Here is a 22,740-nt window from a genome sequence, read left to right on the forward strand (position 1 = left end):
TTGTGTTTATTGCAAATTTGGTAAAATTCAATTTTTTGTATTGTTTAATGATAATTACTAAAAAGTTGTCTATTATAGAAACATTAAAAGTCTAATTTTGGGCACAGCTTTGACAAGCTCAATTCTTTTTGTAATTTTTGCAGTGATCCAACTTCCATTTGATTACGCTTTTTTGTACGTATAATCAATTATCTTTTTTATGTTTATATAACTTGTATTTTCGTCTTTGGTCATTGTATTGTGTTTGTAATTATGTATTTTTTTGTTTAATGGAACAAATAATCTTGAATCCTGAAGGTACAACATTCTACATGTGTACCTCCAAACACTGTATTTACATACAGCATCCATGAGTGTGGACTAGTGGTTACTGTTAGAGCATTGGACTCATGATTGAAAGGTTGTGAGTTCGAATCCCAGCTCGGCCATTATCTCCACATTTAGTTAAGGCCCAAGAGTAATGTCTGTCGTCTCTAAGATGCAGCCACTATGACTGATTAAGTTAGATGTTAAAATGTTTCCTGCCGTAATTGGTTATATACCAGCTTGGCTTTGATGCAGCACAAAGCTGTTTTGCCGAGTCACTACGAGAGTTATTTCTCAACATACTGTCCAGCATTAGAAAAACAGGTACGGGTTCTTACCATGAGACTAAACTCTTCGGACTGAGCGAGGGCGTTGCAGCAGTCACAGCTGGCTCTGAGAACCGAAGCGATCCCTTCCATATTGCAGCTTAGGGTGAAGCAGTCATGAGCTCGGATGATCAGCTCTACCTCTAGGGTCAGGGCTAAAAAAGATTAGGACAAAAAAACATTAGGTGGTATGATAGCCATGGCCCTGGGAAGCGGGGGTGCTAGAGCACTCCCCAAGATTTGTGTGGGGGGAATAAGGTTGGTATGCTTCTGCTAAAAAGTATAAATTTGAACAAAATCGCCTTCATTCTTGGAGCATGAACTTTTTTGTTGTTGGTCAAATAAAATTTTTAAAATGTTGTAACTTTATTTTACATCCGAATTCGATTAAATTTTTTAGTGAATTGAATTGAATTTATTAATAGAACATCACTGGCATTTAGCAATATTTTGTCCAAAACAAAAATAAAAGTAAATACAAAACAAATATACAATTTGAGGAATATAAGCAGATAAACAAAAACATAACAACAGTATTTTGTCGAAAATGTAAGTCTACTTTTAGTCAATATATCATGGCATAAATAATAGAAAGGAGGGATAAACTTAGTGTTAAACTTATGTGATTGTTCTCTTTTCATTCACATCAATTCCTTGTCTGTATTCCCTGGCTTCAACAATAATTATCTTGGGTCTGGTCTCACCTGGTCTTGTTGTGCTTAAATCTGAGTGTGCAATCTGTATAGCCTCATCTAGCAGTCTTGTTCCCAGACACGCTGGATCTTTACAAATTTTAGCTAAACTCATGAAGGCTACCTTCTCAATATGATCAGGAGGCCCCTCGGAAGCTGGAGGGCGTGTCAACGAACCTGAAAGTAATCAATATTTCATTTATATGAGGTGATTTTGCAATCTTTAATAACAAAAATTAAAAATTGTTTTGCTAATTTTACATAATAAATTTTGTTATCACGGGAAAATCTATTCTCATTCAATAGTAATAATAATATCAACGATATTGGATTATACATATACCGCAGCATGCATGTTTCTCAGATTTAAAGTTTTCGGTGCAAAAGAACAATGAAAATTCAGATCTGCAATTAATACCTGAGCATCTTTACTTGAAATTTAATTTATTTTAATGAATTTCTACATTGCACATCAATCAGTTCATATGGGTCTGTTGTATAAAGACTAGCATTTTAACACAACTCCAAATATCAGACACAACTTTTCACTTTTGGTATTTGGGTCTGATTTATTAAGAGTTTAGTTTAAATGCAATAATTTGTGCAGCTTGGTCCTCGTGACAATAGGGAGACATAAATATCAATTTTTTTTACATATGATATCAATACATTCCATTTGATTTAAAATATGATATATTAATCTGTATCATTATACCATCAAATTTTGGTTCCATGACATTTGCTCCGGCGACAATTACTCGCTATGAATTTCACACACCAATTAAATGACAAACTTCAATGCTGGATTTAAAACTATACCCTATCCTAATCCTAACCCAAATCTACCATAAACCCTATTACAACTCTAATCCTATATCTTAGATGAAATAAAGCTTGGAGCAATTGTCGCACGAGCAACTGTGGGGTCACCCGATTATTTCATAAACAGCTTACAAATAATACGGGAAACGTGGTAATTTCTTTTAATACACATTAACATTCCATTGCAATAAAGGAACATACAGCCAGCGCAGGTATCAAGCACTATACCGATATATGATTATCAACCAATCAGAAGCACGTAATGTGCGCTCGATTCTTTTGAGTTGTGATCTACTCTTTCTGCAGCGGGCCCCAGAATGTTGCTGACATTATTATCATGATTATTAAGAAAATATTACTTGAAAGAAATAGCCTATTGACAAGACCTTATGACTGAGCTTTATTCCTCGTTAGGTAGTCGCTGAGACGAGACTAGTCAGATGATGAGACCTGGTTTCTTAGAGGATTATTGGCTGAGCTCGCATTTACCCAACCTTTAATAGTCATATTTCAATCGCTAGGCGCCTGATATAAAAATCATAACAGACACAGAGCCTTGTCTAAAGGTTAAAAATGAAGAAGTACATACTCTCTTTTCTCCTCTTGAGTTTCTGTTGTAGTCCAGTCAAAACAACATCCGAGAGAAAGTTTGCAACCTGAAAAACGAAAGACAAATTTTATCATAAAGGAGAAATCAATATCCTCAGAGATACAAAATGTAGATATAAAGGCCCGCATTCAGCGACTGTTTTGTGAAAGTTGTCAGCACTGACAAGTTGACTTTTATCCAACAGTTACCATAGTAACAGTCAGAGGCCAGGGTCTCTCAGCCAATCAAAATCAAGGATTTCACTGAAATCGCAAGCACTGGCATTTTAGTCAGTGCTGACAACTTTCATGAAACGCTATCTGAACTCTGGTTTAACATAGTCCAATATCTAGTTCTGGGCTAAAATTATGGAAGCTATGAGTGTCAAAAAAATGTTTAAACTTTACTGCTCCTTGTGATTAATGACATCCTTCCCATAGGTTAATGGAGAAGGAAACCATTGTAATTATCATTTTAAGATTTTTAAAATACTTTGAAAGCAAAATTTGATAATTAGTATTTAATTCCAGATATTGATGTCATATCTGGCTTCCCATAATTAAACCACAACTTTGGACCAGGATTTAAGTTAGTTCCAGAGTTCAAAATCCGGCCCAATCGGTTGTATTCTCATAACAATGGCTAAGTTTAATTCATCAAACACTTTTAAGGAGTACTGATAGCCATCTAATTCGCAAAGTACAGATTAATGTTAAAGCTGAGTCAATAACCCATCATGACACACTACTGTTTCTTTGCGGGTGCTTGATTTAATTGCATAAAACTACTTCTACATGTGTTGCAGTATCTGCGGATATAAGAGGTCTTTTATTATTATTATTAACTATTATTATTAGTAATAAGGTAAAAAAAGATCATCACCACCATCAACATTATTTTTTTATTCACTCCTTGTTTACCTCATTATCTACTAGATTGTTTGCTCTGATGAAGTTTTTGGCCAGGAGGTAGCGGTCAGCATGGCTAGTCTGAAGAAGAGACTTGACCGATGTGAATGGAACTTGTTTGATCAACACATCATATGGCTTATCCAACACCTGTAGTGAAGGTCAAAATGAATGGTTAGCATTCGCAGAAGTATATTTTATTTATTGATTGATTTATTCATTCATTTGTTTGTTTATTCATTTTGGTATTCTTCAAACAGGATACCCCCATCGGTAGTCAGATACTGTTTTATGTTATACTTGTGGGTCCTGTATGACATAAAACAAAACAAAATACAAGCATAAATACAATATAAATGGAAAATACATAATCATAATCATAAACATAAACAGATGAAATTTTCAGATTTAAACCGTCTAATGATAAAGTTGTACACAGAATTGAGAAAAGTGTAACCCAGAACTATAGATGGAAAGCAATAGAGGAAAGGAAAAAAGTCAAGTGTGAGATGGGGAGTGGAAGAAAATAGAGAACTAAAGCAGAAGGAAGAAGGCACATCACCATATTTTAAGACTTTAATTTATCATAATAAAATAATGCCCATTCCAAACTTCACAGACCCAGATTAAATAAAACCAGAGGTGTACAAAAGGAAACAAAATAATTACTGTATGAATACAACTCATAAACAAATTGACTGATGCAGGAACTGAATAATTAATGAGGCGTGAGGGTCTTGATCGTAGTCGTTAAGCTAACCTTGTTAAATACACATCAAAAGGGTTGTGTGGTCATGATAGAAAGGTTGGGAGTTAAAATCCCAGCTCTGAATAATTATGTCCACTATAACCAAAGAAGCCTGAGAGCAATTTCGGTTGTCTATAAAGGTCAGCAACTATGACAGGTTAATCTAGATGTAAAATGTTTCATATGCAATTGGTCATATATGAGCTTGGGGTTGATGTGGCGGAAAGCTGCTTTGCCGAGTTCCTACGGGAGTTACCTCAACAAAAAACAGAAAATAGTCATACCTGTGAAATCCTGTAGATATTGATGATACGGTCACAGCATGTCCTGGCGGATGTGGTATGGTCAGCGAGGGCTTCCATTATGGTCAGTATATCATCATTCTGAGGTGAACTCAACTCTTGATTGATTCCAAGACTGACCACTGCAACAAAAGATGAAGATATTTCAATGAGGTCGCACAAGCCTATTAACAACAGGAAGGCAAAAGATATTCATACGAACCAACCCATTGCCCAAATCTTTATTTTGATATAGCTGACTGACAAAGTGTAAGAATATGATTAGCCACCTAACACTGGTTAGAGGGAGGGCAACTACCGAATTTCCTTTGCCCAAATTGGGAAAAATATAATTGAACTTTTGGGACTATTTGACTAGCAGAAGAATTAGGGCTATTTTACTGTTTCAGGTGATGAATTTGATCCTGCCAGGAGATCATAAAATCATAAATGCCAATTCATTTTTTTAAATGAGCAGGTCGAGGTACCCTTTTCTGGTCAGATACGGAATGTCAGATATATATCCTATCCAATGGTTGTAAACATCAGACCATCATATTTCATCCTTATATTTTATGAATTTTTTATAAGTGCCTTTTTAACACACAAGCCTATGGGAAATATTCTATGCATGTGAAACCATTACTGTCTCTCTTCTATTTCAAGTTCAGTTGTGCCATGTTCCTGTGTCACTGTTGTTGTTCATTACTTACACTTCATTTTGTTCACTGTACATTAGCCAGTTGCCCATTATCATCAAAATTTGTTTAATGTTTATTTCAAAAACCCAATAAAATTCATATATAGTCAACCAATTTCAGCTATAACTGCTGTACTTACTACCAATACATGTATTTTTCTTTGTGAAGCATTAATTTACTTTTTCTTTAATGTCATTATTCATTATCCTCTTTGTGAAAATCAGAATGCAAACAAATGTTCATGTTCTGCATGACAATGAAACACTGACCTGAACTGAAAGAAATGTAAATTAGCAGGTTGCCTATTATAATGAAAAACCTATTTAATCATTTTCTAAAAGAATTAGAAAACCCCCATGAATTGATCAAATGACGGCTGATTTATTTAGCACATTATGGACATTTTCTAATAACCATGTAACATCATTTTGAAGAGTCCGGTATAAACTGCTGAACATTCGATTCTGGTAAAATGCATACACATTATTATTTTTTTTTTCTCTATATCTTGTGATTGAAAAAAAAAAGCATTATCATCTTGGAGATGAAGATCATTTTTCAGAGGTTCAAGAATTCTAAGATACATACGGTACACCAATTGAGCTTTTATACCTTTTTTCCAGGTTAAAGTTCCATGGAGGGTTAGGATTTCCCTAACTGCAATGAAAGTATGAGAGCTTAACAAGTGCTTAACTTTGACCCACAAGGTACAGTGTTCAAATCCCATCACATCACTCACATTTTTTGGCAAGACATTTATCCACATTTGCCTCTCTCCATCCAGGTGTAGTAAATGGGTACCTGGTATTCCTTATAATGCTTAAGCACCTGATCAGGTATAGCCGTGCTAAAGCCGGTGTAATGGTATGCCGTGCTTAGAAACATTGTATGAAGCGCTATATAAATGTTGCATATTATTTTTTAATTATAATTACTACTTCCTTTAATATTTTTATTATTATCATTATTGTTGATGTTGTTGTTATTATTATTATCATAATCTAATTTCAGAGTAGTCTTGCTATCTGACTTACTGCTAGGTGTTCTTCCAAGCTGTTTCTTTGATCTACCACCGTACACCCCTGACGGAGGACCAAGCAGAGTCAGATTACTGGGCCGCCTGGTCAGCTTGGGTTTGCTACTTGATACTTTGACCTTTGACCTCAGCTCAGGGTCAATGCCCTCTGGTGTGACCTTGCCTTGCATGAGCTGCAGGCATGCCAGTGCGATGGAGAGATCGTGGTGGGTGTGGCCAAACTGACTGGCTAGTTTGTGGGCTCTGGCGATGCAGCAGCTAGACAGCAGGCCATCGATCATATCCTTGAGAGCTAACCTCTCCTACAAATGAAAAAACAATCAAGATGATTTTAATTGAATGCAGATCTTCCAATCACCTTCCTAACATAGAACATAAAAATGAACAAAAAAAATTACAAAAGTCAATAAAAGAAAAAAAAAGTTACATAGAGCTATGAAGTTCATGTAAAATAATTATGTATTGCAATCCCATCGCCAGATCTATCTAAAATATTACTAAAAACAGTTCCATCTCAACTTCAAATTATCTGACTGACTACAATCCAAAACACATGTACAATTTAAAACAATTAAGCTCTATTTCTGTTTAGTCCTGATAAATCTATCTGTTTAATTCGACAAAATATATTTTTTTTCACATACAATGTAGATAATGGCATTGTAACAAGATTTAGAGCAAGAGATATATCAGAATCTTTCATTAATGGGGCAGAAGGGCGGTTATCACAAATTTGACTATTGGACATAGCCGACAACGTACCTCTTCATTGAGCAGTTGGCAGGGGAGTGAATCTATTGGTTGTACATCATAGAGAAGCTCTCGAGGACCTCTAGACTTGGGTGTCCAGTCTGCACAATGGGATTCCAGACAAGATGGAGACGGGTCTACCGCCCTCTTCTGGGGTGAAAACAGACAGGTCCAATATTAACAGCAACTTGCTACATACTGTTAAATGGTGTGCTTGCTGCTCTGTAATGGGTGCCTGATCGGGCAAGCTGTGCAAGTTTTTTTTCCTCTACGAGTAGTCGGGTCGGGGGTATCTTTATCTACAGTATGTATTTACATTTAATATGTGTTCCAAGTGAAATTAACTTTTGATCCTGGCCAAAGAAATAGTTCTATTTAAGTGAATCAATTTGTTGTGTACCATTGATATTACAAGGAGCATTGTTTTTGTTTTCTTTTAACAGGAGTCTCTCTTGACAAGCATGTTAGCTTTTAGTGACTCCCCCATTTCGTGTAATATCATATTGTTATAACATGTAAAATATATATATTTTTTTTATGTGGAAATAAATAAATAAAAAAATCAATAAAAAAATCAATGAATAAATAAATAAGTAAATAAACAAACAAACAAATAAATAAATAAACAAACAAATAAATAAATAAATAGATGCTATAAATTTGAAACCCAGATCAACCCAAATGATTGCTGTTTAAACAGGCGAGTATTTCAAAGATGATCACAATAGAATGAAAATATCTTTCACATCATCCCTCCCAACACGTTGAAATAAAAATAGGAAAGTACACCAACCTTTTCGACTTCAGCTCTTAGCCTCCACAGCCAGACCTTTTGTTCCAGTGACTGCAGAGAACTCAGAGTTGCAGTAGACTTTGGATGAGATAACCACAGGTAGGACAAGTCTAGCAAGATAGCTTTCTCTCTGGCATGCTTCTCACCAGTCAGTTCATTCTCTTCTGATTGTGACTAGAAAAAATACAACACAAGAATGAAATAATAGCAAAAAATAAATAAAATAATAATGATAGTAATAATAATGATAATAATAACAATAACAACAATAACAACAACAATAATAATAATAATAATAATATTAAAAATATAAATAAAAATGATAATAATAATAATAATACATGTAATAATAATAATTCACAGTTAAAGCTTAGTCCAACAGAGGACTATTTTAATGGTTTTGGTAAAATTAGACAAAAGATAAAAAATTGAAAAGAATATGGATGAAAAGAGCAGAAAGACTGCAGTTTTCTTTCACAAAAGTTAAGAGAGATTAGAAATAAATATAACACAAAGATAAAATAAAGGAAAAGTAAGCGCACACACAATCTAAACTTAATTTTTTATAGTTTATGTTTTGTCATGAAATGACTATTCGTTTGGTTTAACTGAAATGAATTGAAAAATATAACATTGACATTAAGAGGCAAAAAAATCAGAGAAATCAGAGTATTCTTGACCACAATTTTACCTGGAAGAATTCAGCTGCTGATTGATAGTCTACTTTGGCCTTGGTCAGCCTTTCGTTGCACTTTACCCAGAATGCAATGCGTCCAGCAACTGTACTCCCGACCTCTGACCTCATGACCTGCTTAAGGTCACTAAGGAGCTGTTGGGGGTTGCAAATTGGTAATGTCATTAATAACTGATAAGGGAACAAAAAGACTTAATCTCCAGACACTTCAACAAAGTCTTGACCAATGGTCAACTGCTTCCTATGATTCTGTACATATGTAAAGCAGAGATTCGTAATCTAAAAATTGAAACATACATTAAAAACATGTTTTTGCAATTCCTTCATATTACAAATGAGTAAAAATGCATTATATTCATTGAGACAGTCGCAAGCACCATTGTCATTATCATAATTGTAATCACTGCTGATGCCATCTTCATCATCATCATCATCATCATCACCATCACCATCATCACCATCACCATCATCGTCGTCATCATCATCATCATCATCTTCATCATCATCATCTCCACCATCACCACCACCATCATCATCATCATCATTATCACCCTCATCACCATCACCATCATCATCACCATCATCGTCGTCATCATCATCATCATCATCATCACCCTCATCACCATCATCATCACCATCATCATCACCATCATCATCATCACCATCATCATCACCACCATCACAACCATCATCATCATCATCATCACCACCACCATCATCATCATCATCATCACCACCACCATCATCATGATTATCATCATCATCACCACCATCACAACCATCATCATCATCATCATCATCATCATCACCATCACCACCACCATCATCATCATCATCATCATCACCATCATCATCATCATCATCATCACCATCACCACCACCATCATCATCATCATCATCATCATCACCATCACCACCACCATCATCTTCATCATCATCATCATCACTATCACCACCATCACCACCACCATCACCACCACCATCATCATCATCATCATCACCACCAACATCCCCATCTTCATTCAAACAGCATAACATCTATACCCTAACCTCTTGTATGATCACAAGGTCAGTCGAGAGTCCAGCTGCTGTAGCAAACTCTTTTGCCTGGTCAAACCGTCCCATTGCCTGCAGCTTGTCAAGCAACATCTTGCATTCAGTGACCATAGCCTCAGGAGAGTCAAGCATGCGGGTTATCACGAGCTCTAGCCCCGTATCTTGAAGACTCTTGTGGAGATGATACAGGCTGCTGTAGTTTGGATCTACATGTATACACAAACAGAAAGAAAAAAGTAGGATAAAATTAACATTCTGTTCAAACTGTTTCATTTTTAATAAGAATTGTGTTTGGTCCAAGTGCCTCACACAGCATTCTGCTGTTCACACACAAGAGGGCAATACAAGCTTCCGAGTGTCAACGCCCAGATTTTCGATCTCTACGTCACCAGGTCAAATCGGGTCATTTTTGTCATCGCTGAGGGAGGCTGCAGTTAGCAGCTGAAAATTACAAGGTAATTTTTCAGATTTTTTCTTTGTGTTGAGAGCAAAAGTTCAACTTTATGTTATTTTCAACCGACACAGGTGAACTTTCATGATCAAAAACAGTGTTGTCATATGCTCTGGAACTATCCCAATGTAGCAAAAGGCTTAATTTGATATTTTTTTTAAATGCACTTGCCCTGTTATAAGTAAAATCAAATGGAGGACATGGGCACCTAACTCTCACCTTGTGTAATGAGGAACCTATCAAAATAAACTTTGTGTGTACTCAATTTAAATAATGCTCTTAACAATAATAATAGCCAATTTTTATATAGCGCTTTTCCCAGAATGGCTCAAAGCGCGTTACAGCATATTATTACCCCGGTCATTGGATTCATTTCAATCCCGCACAAAAAGTGCACAATTTTCACTCCCTGTGGAGCATTCCTTGCATTCATCGCAGCCTCATTATGGCGCTGGCAAAATCAAACATACAATATCTTTCGGTACCCATTTAGCACCTGGGTCGAGAGTGGCAAAGTGTGGATTAACGCCTTGCCAAAGGACGCTAGACCGCGGTGGGATTTGAACACACGACCCTCTGTTTACAAGGCGAGAGTCAGAACCACTACACCACGGCTCTTCCACTGTTCATCCTGTTCATTATTCACAGAGAAACAGATAATTTGCTAAAATTTTAACTGTCAGGGTTACAGGCTCTTCATAATCATGATTTACAGTATAATAGAAAGATGAAGACACTTGTGACAAGAAATTCAGTTTGTTTTAATATAAAAAACACCTCAATTGTAATACATGTACATGTATCTTTCTTTAAATTAATGAACATGTTTCTGGGGTGAAAGTGAACAAAACATATGTCCACTATTTGATCACTATCATATGTTCCTCCAATTCAAATTGAAGTAGAATCAAATTAGATACAATTGTTTGAATAACTACCTGAAAAATATTCATGCTATGTCACCATCATTAGTAATATTTATCTAGAAATATTGTAAGAAATGTCAAAATCTTCTCTATAATAGCAAGATATTTGGTTGCATTTGCTCACCATTTGAATCAACACATCTGGAGAAATTCAAGGCTGTGAAGGCTTCAAGTAGAAAGCCGATCTCCCATTGGCTGGTACTGGAGAGGAGCATGTTACGAGCAATGTGATTGGCTGTCTCTTGAAACCATTCCAGATGACCAATCCTAGGCCTGCTAGGGCCAGGGTCTGGCTGGTTTCTCATACTACTACGACGTCGACACTAAAAACATAAAATCAAATCAAATCTTGTTCATTTCCAAATTTAACTGTATTTGTTGAGAAAAAAAAACTAGTATACACAATTCTAATCTTACTCCGAGAGTCTGAATATATAAAAAACAAGATAAGAATAATTTTTTAACCCGGCCCAGCCCTGGCCATTTTGTTGTCATGTGTTTTGTACATGATATAGAAGAAAACACAATGTATAGGGTAATACTGGATGAATAAGACCCAATCAGTCATACACTATAGGGGCAAGGATGGCAGTCACATTTTCTCCTTAAAAGAAGCCAGAACACATTAAAATGAATACATGCTGTACAATATAAATCCTGAATAAGCCTGAAATGGGAAGGAAGATGTCAGGGTCTGATATCATTAAAAAGACTGAAGACTAGCACCTCCAAGGGGGGTATACTCCCATGCGGCAGACCAGTCCTTAGGGAAATTCCAAAGATCAGGTTACACGACTCCCTGACCTGACACAATTACATGATACCAAATGACCTGACCCTTCATATTTTTAACAAAAGGGGAAACAAATTACACAGGGGCTCTGGGCGATTTTCAGCCCCAAAATGCTCTTAAGAGCCCTGGACACTCGAAAAGAAGCCCTTGAAAATTCCCATTCATTGCAATGTTAAAGCTTACCATATGTTGCAGATTTAGGAGGTAAAGTTACAAAAGTAGCCCCTAGAAGTAAACAAATATTTTTTTGCTTGATAAACAAGCATCAGGCAATTAGATTTGAACAATCTTAAAAGCAAAGGGGCATACAGTCCGACCTCTCTTATCCGGACACGTTGGGACCAGCACCAATGCGGATTAGGGATTTATCCGGATCTGGGAGACCCAATATTAATTACACGCAGCTGCCTCCTCAACGGCGGTAGCTACACGTAATCTATTGTAGTGGGCGTACAGACAGTATTCTCTGCAGTGTCAGTGCAAATTATAGGCGGTATTTTTACGGAAATGAAATTTGGTGTTGGTGGTGATTTTTTACCTGATTGCTAAGAAAGCATGAATGCTTGTAAGCAAGCAACCAGAGGACCGACGGCTTAAGGTCCTCTCCGAAGGACCTGGTACTGAGGATTTATGCCTTACCAAAGGGCACTAGCGCACCAAGTGGGAATCGAACCCGGGTCACCGCAATACGAATCCCCCGCTCTACCGACTGAGCTACCTAATTATCCAAAACTCTTGGATAATTTACCTGCTAAAATGTTTATAATAATAATATAGGTATATTTACCCAGGGTAGCCACTTCAGTTTCGAAAACTGTTCTACCAGCAGGCCCTGCTATTATTATTACCCCGGCTTTAGCTGAGCTGCCTAGGCACTCAAGTATTCAAGGAATTTCTTCCTACTGGGTACCCATTCACCTCACCTGGATTGAGTGCAGCACAATGTGGATGAGTTTCTTGCTGAAGGAAATTATGCCATGGCTGGGATTGAGGTATACATCAAGCATACCTCGAAAGAAAGAATGTCTCGATGAAACTAAGTTTTACAATTGGATCATCGTGGCGGGTATCGCAGCTTTGCAATGTCAGCCATTGTTATACTGACTGTAGGCTGAAACATGATAGATGGCGCTGTCCGTATTGAGGCCTAGGGCTAGCTAGTGAGACATGTGTTGTTTTTTCCCCAGGAAATAAAAAGAGAATGTGATGAAATGTTTGCGCTGCACCCTGATTTACAGGAAAATTATCCTGTCTAAGTTCTTTCGGTGATTTGGGTGAGATATTTTCATGAAAAATAATGTAGTTGTAGGTAGACTATAAAATAGAAAATATATGTAATCAAAGTGAGTTTTCGTAGGATTAAGTCCCGGATTGAAGTTAGATTGAAATCTCATTTCCCCAGGTACTAGAATGAATTGGAAAAACAAAAAAAATCTTGGCAAGTGAGCGTCTGGATAATAGAGAGATCTGGATTAGGGAGGCCAGATAAGAGAGGTCGGACTGTATTTACCAAATGACAGATCATTCCTGTCAAACATTAGGAAGGATTCATTCCTTGACCCAGTGAGATTACTCAATGGTTTGGAGAAAGCCATCTCACATGAATTACATTTCAAAGGAAGATTACTTACTGTAAGCATGGCTTCATGAAAGAACTCTAGGTCTATCTTGCACTGATTTCTATCTCTTAGAAGCAGAAAATCTTCACAGAAAGCAAGAAACGAGTTCAATACGCCCCTCTGTAATACAAAACATACAAAATATACATTTACTTCTTAAAGAGGAAGTCCACCCCAACAAAATGTTGATTTGATTAAAAAACAGAAAATTCAAACAGGCTTAACACTGAAAATTTCACCAAGACTGGATGTAAATAAGAAAGTTACGACAGTTTAAACCTCCACTTATATTTCACAATACAGTTATATGCACAAGCCTTCAATATGCAAATGAGAGTCCATGGTTTCACTCACTCACTCACTATATTTTTGGTATTTCATTGTGCGATCTGCATGATAAATATATATTTTTTTTCTTTTTTAACAATAAGGAAACTCTTCATCAAATCACTTTTCTTTAAGCCAGCTATTCTTTGATCTACATGTAGATAAATCTGCTTTCACTCCTCAAAATGGCGACATTTAGTAATTTTCACCTTCTTACATAATTGGAAAATTGAATGGATGTCTACAGATAAAGGCCTGGTCCCACTGGCCGACGGACACAATACGTATTCATAACGGATACAGCGAACAAGCACAATTTCGCGGTGGCTCCATCCGTTTTCATCCGCTCCAGACAATGGACAAAATGGGCGAAAAATGAAATCACAGTGGACAGATTCTCGATGGATATAGAGCATATGAAACACATATGCAAAGAGTACACAACTGATACCTAACGGTTTCCAACAGATGGCGAGATTCTTTTCCGTTATACATCCTCTTTGCATCCATAAGTGAAGTGGGACCAAGCCTTAATGTAATGTAATAGCCCTCCTAATGATTACCATTAATACAATAGGCAGCTTTCATTTAAATGTAGGAATGACTCTGGAAACGGTACTTTCAACAAACACTAGAGATAAATAAAAGGCACACTAACATATTGTGTACAAATAGTTTGGTAAATTTGAAACTGAGAACTGAGTAAAAGCATTAATCTACAATAACACTGCCACAAAAGAAATAGACTTCCACGATACCAAATTTTATTTACGTCACTCACATTTTCAAGTATACATGGAATCACTTGAACCATTTATCTACATAACACTGCACAAGAAAGTAGACTTCTGGAGACCAAATTTTAGTAAAATCACTCACATTGTCAAATATTTGAAACCCTTTGATGAGAAGTGTGACCCTGCCTGTTGCCATGGCGATATCGATGAGATCACGAAGCTGATCCAGGCTCCATGAGTGGTTCTTGTAGAGGGAGCTTGAACCTAGGACCTTCTCTAGGTTGGGGTCATCAGAGAGGGATGTATAGAGCCAGGAACATAAACAATCCAAGATATTTGCACCCTAAGGGGGAGATTATCATTAAAAAATATATTAGAGCCAATCTAAAGCTTTCTTTAAGGGTCAAAGATGTGAAATATACTTGAGTATCATGTGACATTTGGATAGTACAAGAGTCTGTTAGGAGTTGAATCTGTTTTTAATATATACATGTATATATGTATTTACAAAAAAAAAGTCCACACCTAGTTACCAAGAATGCATATAGCTTTTCCATTTATTTGAATGTAGGATAAAAGGGCACAGTTGTTTAAATGCACTGCTCATGGACATACATGTAGGTGCCTAGGATCGAACCATAAACTTTCAAGTATCAGCCAGGTGCCTTAGACCACTAGTCCAGGGCACCCTCCAATAGCTAATTGATATCTAGCGCCCTCTATCAGCAGTACTGATTTTAATTTTTCTTAAAATTTGCCCTTTTAGCACTGATCTTATAGATTTAGTGATTGGCTTGCAGAAAGCTACAAAGATTTATATCTAATAATAATAGCTGGATTTATAAAGCGCTTTTTGCCAGAGGATACAAAGCGCTGCTATTATTACCCCAGCTTTAGCTTGAGCTACTATCACCGGCGCTCAGTGCATGCAAGGAATGACTTCTGCCGGGTACCCATTCACCTCACCTGGGTCAAGTGCAGCACTGTGTGAATAAATCTCTTGCTGAATGAAAACATGCCATGGCTACGATTCGAACCCACGACCCTGTTTCAAAGGCGAGATTCAGAACCACTAGACCACGACACACCCAAATATCTGAAGATATTTAGATCCTTCAATGGATGAGAAGTTTTCCTTCAGCAAGAAATCTATCCACACTGTGCTGCACTCGACCCAGGTGAGGTGAATGGGTAACCGGTAGGATTAATTCCTTGAATGCACCAAGCGCCTTTAGCAGCTGGAGCTACAGGTAATATATAGTGCGCCATTGAATAGGCAACTAGATAAATCGGCGCCTCATAAATGCTATATATTATTATTATTAAGTTGTTTTCATAAACCCACGGATAAGCATTTGCATCACATTTGGCTCTCCATAGTTAAACCACAACCAGAGTTTAAATTTAACCAAATTTAAAAATATGGACACAGGAATCTCAAGTTTCGCAGAATCCACTAGGAACAATGAATTGATATAATTCACAGAGATAAATTTCAGGCAAAAAAAGATTTCATTATCTAAAGAAAAAAAGGGAAAAATCAGGAAAATAAAAGAAAAAATATCTGATTGTTCTGAGTGTTTAATTTTAATACATAGGCACCAAGCTTTATCTGCAAGTGAACTTACTTTTAGATTTTTTTTTTCACTAATAACATGTACAATTGCCTTAGCATAACTTTTGGTGCTTGTCTATGAAGAACATGGAATGTGTTGTTTAGAACACTGAAACCCACCCCCCCCCCGAATTTGCATCATACTTCATAGAAAACATAAACTAAGGTCTCTAATGTAAGATATATCAGCATCATATACTTGCACTGCATAGCTGCCAACCCTAATTGTGAAAGAAAATCCTATTCTTTATTTCTTTTTATCATACTTTCAAGTCTAATATCACATTTTTCTTAAAAAATTTGAGAAAAATACAGAAGATCATCATTCTTACAAATCTAAAAATCTCTTTTTTAGGGAAAAAATCCTATTTTGTGCCACTTTCTCCTTAAAAATCCTACTAAATACATATGTAAAATAAAATTGGCAGCAGCTCTGGATAATGTGAACAGCCCTTCATTTTACATTATATGACACCTAGATACATGTAGATCCTTGTCATATGATTGGTTGGTCAATATCGATCATTCAGCCCATTTTGCAATGACGTCATCAACTGTGCAATTTTAGATCCATTCATCATGCAATCCATACGATTTTGTCCATTGCACGCGCGCACCAGGACTGCAGGCACAAACACGTGTTTGCAGCGCGCATGTTGTATGTACGCAATAACAGACCGAGCTCGCACTGCATGAGCATATTTTGCATCGAAATTAAAAAATTTCATATGAAAAGGAATCTATTTTTAGGTGTGATATAAACCAAATAATGAATGTTCTTTTCATTCGTGCAGTGGACAGAATACTTCATTCCGTGAAAGATGAAATGAATGTTCCATTCAACTCGGCTACGCCTCGTTGAATGGATCATTTCATCTTTCACCTCATGAAGTATTCTGTCCATTGCACTAAAAAACATTCATTATTTGTATATTACCTGATGACAGGCTGCAATCACTGCCAAGACTGGTTGTTGCAAGTGGATGGCATAAGAAAGGAAAGCTTTCCAAGCGACTGAATGATTCCCGCAGGTGAATATAATCTCAAACAACTCATGGGATACATCTCTTAATTCATGATCTGAATAGAACAAAAAAGAAAAATAATCAAAATATATATTTTTTTTTCTTTTATAGAAATCGATTGTTCTCTATAAATCTCATTGTATTCCTTTTTTGAGTAAATAATGGTAGATAGATCAAACAATTACATGTAATCTATTTATTGAGTATGAATCTGGGGTTGTCATCTTTTTCAAGCAATCTGCTAATGATGAAAATCCTTCTCCTGCAAATTGTAAATGTAATTGTAAATGTTGGTAGTGGATCACTTTTTTCGTGTGTGTTGAATGATATTTTTTGTACACTTTATTCACAATTCAAGCTAAAAACAGTAAGCAATTTCATGTTTGCTCAATGTTATAAAAATGTTTTATAAGAATTATATATATAGGTATGCAGAAGAGAACAATAAATCGAATCAAATCAATATAAAGTCAATATCTATTTAATTTCTTGTTAACTGCTAAGAAAATATAGATAAAATATTGGAAGTACATGCAATTCCAGTATAAAGCATTCACACCAGATCAAAATTCGATGACAAATAACGAAGTTATTGAATTTTGAAGATTTGCATTATTCCGGTGATTCCAGTTCTAGGCATGTCTTTATGAATATTCATTAGGTGGGCTGATGTCATATCCCCACTTGTTCTTTTGTGTTTTATTATATAAAATTAGGTTGATTCAAAATTTTTCTACCAAAAACTAAAACAATTGGATTGACAACTGATTAAGTGCATTAGTTATTTATTGCCGCAACTCATTTCCTCATAATGGAGACACATCATTTACACATGTATGAAATAATTAAACATTTATGATTTCATGTAATAACATAAGAAAAGGGAAAGTGGAGATGTGACTTCATCAGCCCACCTAATGAATATTCATGACAATGTGCATATAACTCTTTTCTCAAAATATTGCTTAATTTTAAAATTCAATAACTTCGCTATTTGTTATCCGATTTTGATGAAATTTTCAGCATTTTGCTTTGTGAATTTTACTCTTATTTAGGTATAAATATTTTCAGCCCGGCCCATACATGTACCTTCAAACTTTTTTTTTTAACAGTGTGCAGTACTTTCTTAATCACACAAGATTTGACTTCCACTATACTTGGGACTATCACTAAAGGGAATTTCAAAAGTTACCTATTACAGTATCAGCATCAGTAGAAGAAGCATCCTCCTGCGATGCCTCTAGTCTACTTCCAGACTTACATTCTTCTTCTTCTGTGTCACTTGTTTCTCCAGAAGCGTCTACAAGAAGGGTGAGATAAACTAATTATGCAATGCAATCTTTCTAAACCTGTTTGATACAAGCACTTGGATTTGAATCAAACATTTGATGGAGGAATCGTATCCAAGAAAAACTTTTCTCGTCACTGCATCTTCATACATGTACTTCATAGAATATTATAATGAAGCATTATATATTTTTAGATAGTGCATAACACACACAAAAATGAAACCAAAGTATTGATGATTTATCATAACTTAATCACAAGTACAATAGACAAATGACCTATCATTCGGAAGCATAGAATTTCTTCTTGCACCTACATGTAGTATAACTCAGCATAAATTAAGCTTAATTTCTAAGCACACACCATGGGTTCAACCAATGATGTTAAAAACCACCTTTGTGACTTTCTTCCAAAAACAATGTACCTCTATAATCTTTGAGGAATCCCATCTTGGTATAGTAGGCGGTCCTGTAGTCTTTGATTGGCAGTCTAGACCTGACACTGGCCACGCCTCCTAGGGATGCGGATTCGCTGTCCTGCGAAGGGGCGGGGCCATACTGGAGATGGGAGAGGGCATGGCTCATGTGCTCTCGGATGGTGCTGCTCTTAAACGACTTCACAAGGTCAAGAACCTGTGTGAGGGCAATGGAAATCATCTCAATGCTTCACCACTACATGTACTTCATAATTTGGAACACATTGCCAGATTCACTCAAGCAGACAAGATCATTTTATTACTTTAAACGAGCCATAAAAGAATTGCAATTAAACCAATACCTAACAAATTGAAAGGTTTTTCAATATTATTATTGTTATCTTTATTTTAATGAGACATTGACTTTTGTCTAGAACATGTATAAATTGAAAAATAAAACAACAACAAAATTTATTATATTCTAAAATTTCATTCTAAGGACCAAGTATCTCCTTTGCCCCCTATCCCCTCCAAGTCCCTTCATGCACTTGCACATTTTATGATAGTACATACATGTATAATCATTTTGGCTATTTTCCAGGGCTGTCAGGTTTTCAAGCTTTGCTTTTGTGACGACCCTTGCAACCATCCTCTTTATTATGTATCAGAAAATACCATTTAAATTGTTTATTTATGTATGATAATTTGATGATTTATGTACAAAATTATTTGTTCATTATCTTGATGTCAAATTTTAAATATGTACAAGTATTTTCACGTCCAGATTTTTGTTATGAAAAATGTTGAAAAAACCAATAAATGAAATGAAATAATTTCCATTTATATGCTTACGCCCAAATTCTGAAATATGGTTGAAGTCATAACATGGGTTAATTCAGAACTCAAATTATGGGAAGCCTAAAATGCCAAAACTTGTTCTCATTGTCTGTTTCTTATGATCACGCTATTTTGCTCCCATGTTTTATGATGAAGAAATCTATCTAAATTGCTATTCCGAGATAGTTATGAATGGCTTGAGTGTAAAATGAGCTGATACACTGATAAGTACCATTAGTGATTAATGTTCTAATTGGCCATCCATAGTTAGACCACAACTTTAGACTAGAGTTTAAATTAAACCTATGTTCAGAATACAGGCTACAGTGTCTCAAAGCTATCCTTACTTGTAATATAGGTGTAAAAAATACATGCGAATGTATCTTGTAGTTTAGGAGTTTTACATGAAAACATACTGTAAGAATGAAATTTAATTATTTTTCTGACATTGTTTATATGAAGAGTTTGTGTTCCTTCATATCTGTCACATTAACCAAATACCTACATCAAGTAACACATAAAAAATAGAAAGAAAGCTATAACATTTAACTATTCAAATACCTGTTGCTTTGGATACTGGTGGGTTTGGACAAAGCATATGAACAAAAGCCAGTTGTCATCTCTGGTACATTCCATGGGGAAGACCGTTGTCATGGCAATACCATGGAGGCGACAGAACATCACTGCTAAGTTCCATTCCTCAGCAGCCTTCCAGCTAACCCTAATCAAAATAATAATAATAACATCATTAATGTTACCTTTAAAACTGTATGCCCTTATGAAAATAATTACAAATAATACTTTAAAAAAATAAAAAAAATCTTTATTTCTGTTTCTTAAAGTGATATTTTAAAAATAATTTTTCTTCTCTATGCTTCATGCTGATTGATTTGTAATGGAAAAAAATGTATTATAAAAATGATATGAGTGTAGAAATAAAAAATAATTAAAATCAAATAAAAATATATTTGTCAAAGGGGCAGTTCCATGTTGGATGGGAAATCCCTTTCATATTCACATGGCTCAGTATTAGTCCTCATTGCATTAAGAAATATTAAGAACTGTTGTGCGATGATACCCCTTGGAAATTTATGCACACCACTGGAAGAACATCCATTGACAATAATCATATTATATTGGAAGGCTCAGAATGGAATACCAGAGATATTCAAGGAGTTAGGGCCAATATTTGAACCCCCCAAGAAAAAACCATATTTGATGATTTTGATATAATCCCTAAAAATAAGGTTTCAATGCACTGTATAATCTCTGGGGCCCGTCTTACAAAGAGTTATGATTGATCCAATCAATCGCAACTATGGGTGGCCAGCAACGTCAACATCTATAATGCATGTTTGTTCAAAATATTTCCATAGAGTTACGACTGATTGGATCAATCGTAACTCTTTGTAAGACGGGGCCCAGATCCAACAAACCTCTCGATTGCCTCCTGATCAATGTGGCTTGTGAGAGCTTCTTCTAGTTTTCGCAAGACAGTTTTGCAACACAATTCACTGCCCTTCACACATGACATCATTAGATTAACTATAAATTAGAAAAGAAAAAAAAATCAATTAAAGATAAAGAATTTAGTTGCAGCAAACAATCATTGCACAAGAAAGTCTTTTAAAATCAAGGTTAATTTTTACCCTATTAAAGATCTAGATTTTGTACATTTTCATAAATTTACCTTTGTGAAAGCATGATTTCATAGCTGAAAAATGACTAACACAGAAACGCCAAAGTGGAACAGTGTATAAATATTGCTTGGAAAAATACCCAACATTTGATGGAATGCAATATCATTCTTACGTGGATGTCCATTTCTTAGTAATTGCACATTTTTTTTATATATTTCTTTTCAAATTTACCATTGACACATACAAACACTTTGATTCTATTTCTAACTCATTTTGTGATTGTTACCACAACTGGCATTCCTCTTTAAAGATTGAATGTAAATTTAAGCTGAGGTAACAAATTTCAATTTAATGTATATCAACATGACAACAAATTATCAAGGAAACTTATATATGAATAACCAAAGAGCAACCAGTGTCTGGGGATAACCTATAAGAAATTATTTCAGTTTAAAGGCTCCTCATTGCTTGCTATTAAATGTTTTTATCAAAACCTACATGTAACTTGTATAACCGAACAGAATAAATCAAATAGGAGCTATTTAGAAATTTGTGCCGCCCTTACCTATATCTCTCTCCACTGTCTCTTTCTTCTCCTTGAGGCTCTTCTCAAGACCGACCCCTTGTTGACCTTTGAAATTTGACCTGCTAGCATGGGTTAGTTGACCCTTGAGATGGTCAGCAATGGTCCTTGCGGTCTGGAGGTCGATACGAAGGGACAAGCTATCCCTACCCAGCATCTCAATGAAAGCGGTACAGGCGGCACAGATGGAGCGGTTGGGGAAATGGAGGAGTGCAGTCGTGTAGGCTTTTACGTATACCTCAAATAATCTAAGGATAGAAACATAAAAATTAAAAGTCATTTGTATCAGTGTTGTACATATCTTCAGGTTCATTCAACATGTCTTTATCTACATGTGTGTAAATAATGATTTATTTCATGGATAGTGCATTTGAGATTTAACAGAATTCTTTACAAACAAGATTACATTTCCTGTTGACTGTATTTTACAAATTACATTCAAAATTACATTTATCCTGTATCGGGATTACTAGTGTCTAAATCAAAGTAACTTTAAGTTTCTAAGTCTGAATCAATTTCCCTCACTTTTTTTTTTCTCACAGATACACTGGTGCCCATTATGTTACATGGTCCAGGTCTGGGTCCTCAACTGTATATAAATCAATCAGTGTCATTTTTTCTATAGGAAATTTGCACAATCTCGTTAGTAAACAAAGAGAATCACACTGAATCTTCAAGGGAATGATGAATGTATGAATACGCATCATATCTGGAAAATATTTTGAACAAACATGTACTAAATCTGTTGACATTGCTGGCCGTCCATAGTTGTGGTTGATCGGA

The 22,740-nt window shown here is 35.7% G+C and overlaps 1 protein-coding gene across 1 annotated transcript in view; it reads right to left on the reverse strand.

The window, feature by feature from the left end:
- Positions 1-22,740, reverse strand: part of LOC129262431 (spatacsin-like) — a 54,273-nt gene that overhangs the window by 8,173 nt on the left and 23,360 nt on the right. Inside the window, exons 20-38 of the mRNA XM_064099818.1 lie at positions 21,940-22,205; positions 21,171-21,279; positions 20,296-20,455; positions 18,907-19,114; positions 18,388-18,495; positions 17,108-17,250; positions 14,698-14,898; positions 13,504-13,611; positions 11,204-11,402; positions 9,697-9,908; positions 8,644-8,781; positions 7,953-8,126; positions 7,172-7,309; positions 6,408-6,711; positions 4,676-4,815; positions 3,656-3,793; positions 2,736-2,802; positions 1,337-1,501; positions 645-787 (exon numbers count right to left, since the gene is read on the reverse strand). Of these exons, the coding sequence (XP_063955888.1) occupies positions 645-787; positions 1,337-1,501; positions 2,736-2,802; positions 3,656-3,793; positions 4,676-4,815; positions 6,408-6,711; positions 7,172-7,309; positions 7,953-8,126; positions 8,644-8,781; positions 9,697-9,908; positions 11,204-11,402; positions 13,504-13,611; positions 14,698-14,898; positions 17,108-17,250; positions 18,388-18,495; positions 18,907-19,114; positions 20,296-20,455; positions 21,171-21,279; positions 21,940-22,205 (3,121 nt within the window). The remainder of the gene's footprint in view (positions 1-644; positions 788-1,336; positions 1,502-2,735; positions 2,803-3,655; positions 3,794-4,675; positions 4,816-6,407; positions 6,712-7,171; positions 7,310-7,952; positions 8,127-8,643; positions 8,782-9,696; positions 9,909-11,203; positions 11,403-13,503; positions 13,612-14,697; positions 14,899-17,107; positions 17,251-18,387; positions 18,496-18,906; positions 19,115-20,295; positions 20,456-21,170; positions 21,280-21,939; positions 22,206-22,740) is intronic.

The sequence above is a fragment of the Lytechinus pictus genome, chromosome 5 (assembly GCF_037042905.1).
Source record: "Lytechinus pictus isolate F3 Inbred chromosome 5, Lp3.0, whole genome shotgun sequence".
Classification (NCBI taxonomy): Eukaryota; Metazoa; Echinodermata; class Echinoidea; order Temnopleuroida; family Toxopneustidae; genus Lytechinus; species Lytechinus pictus.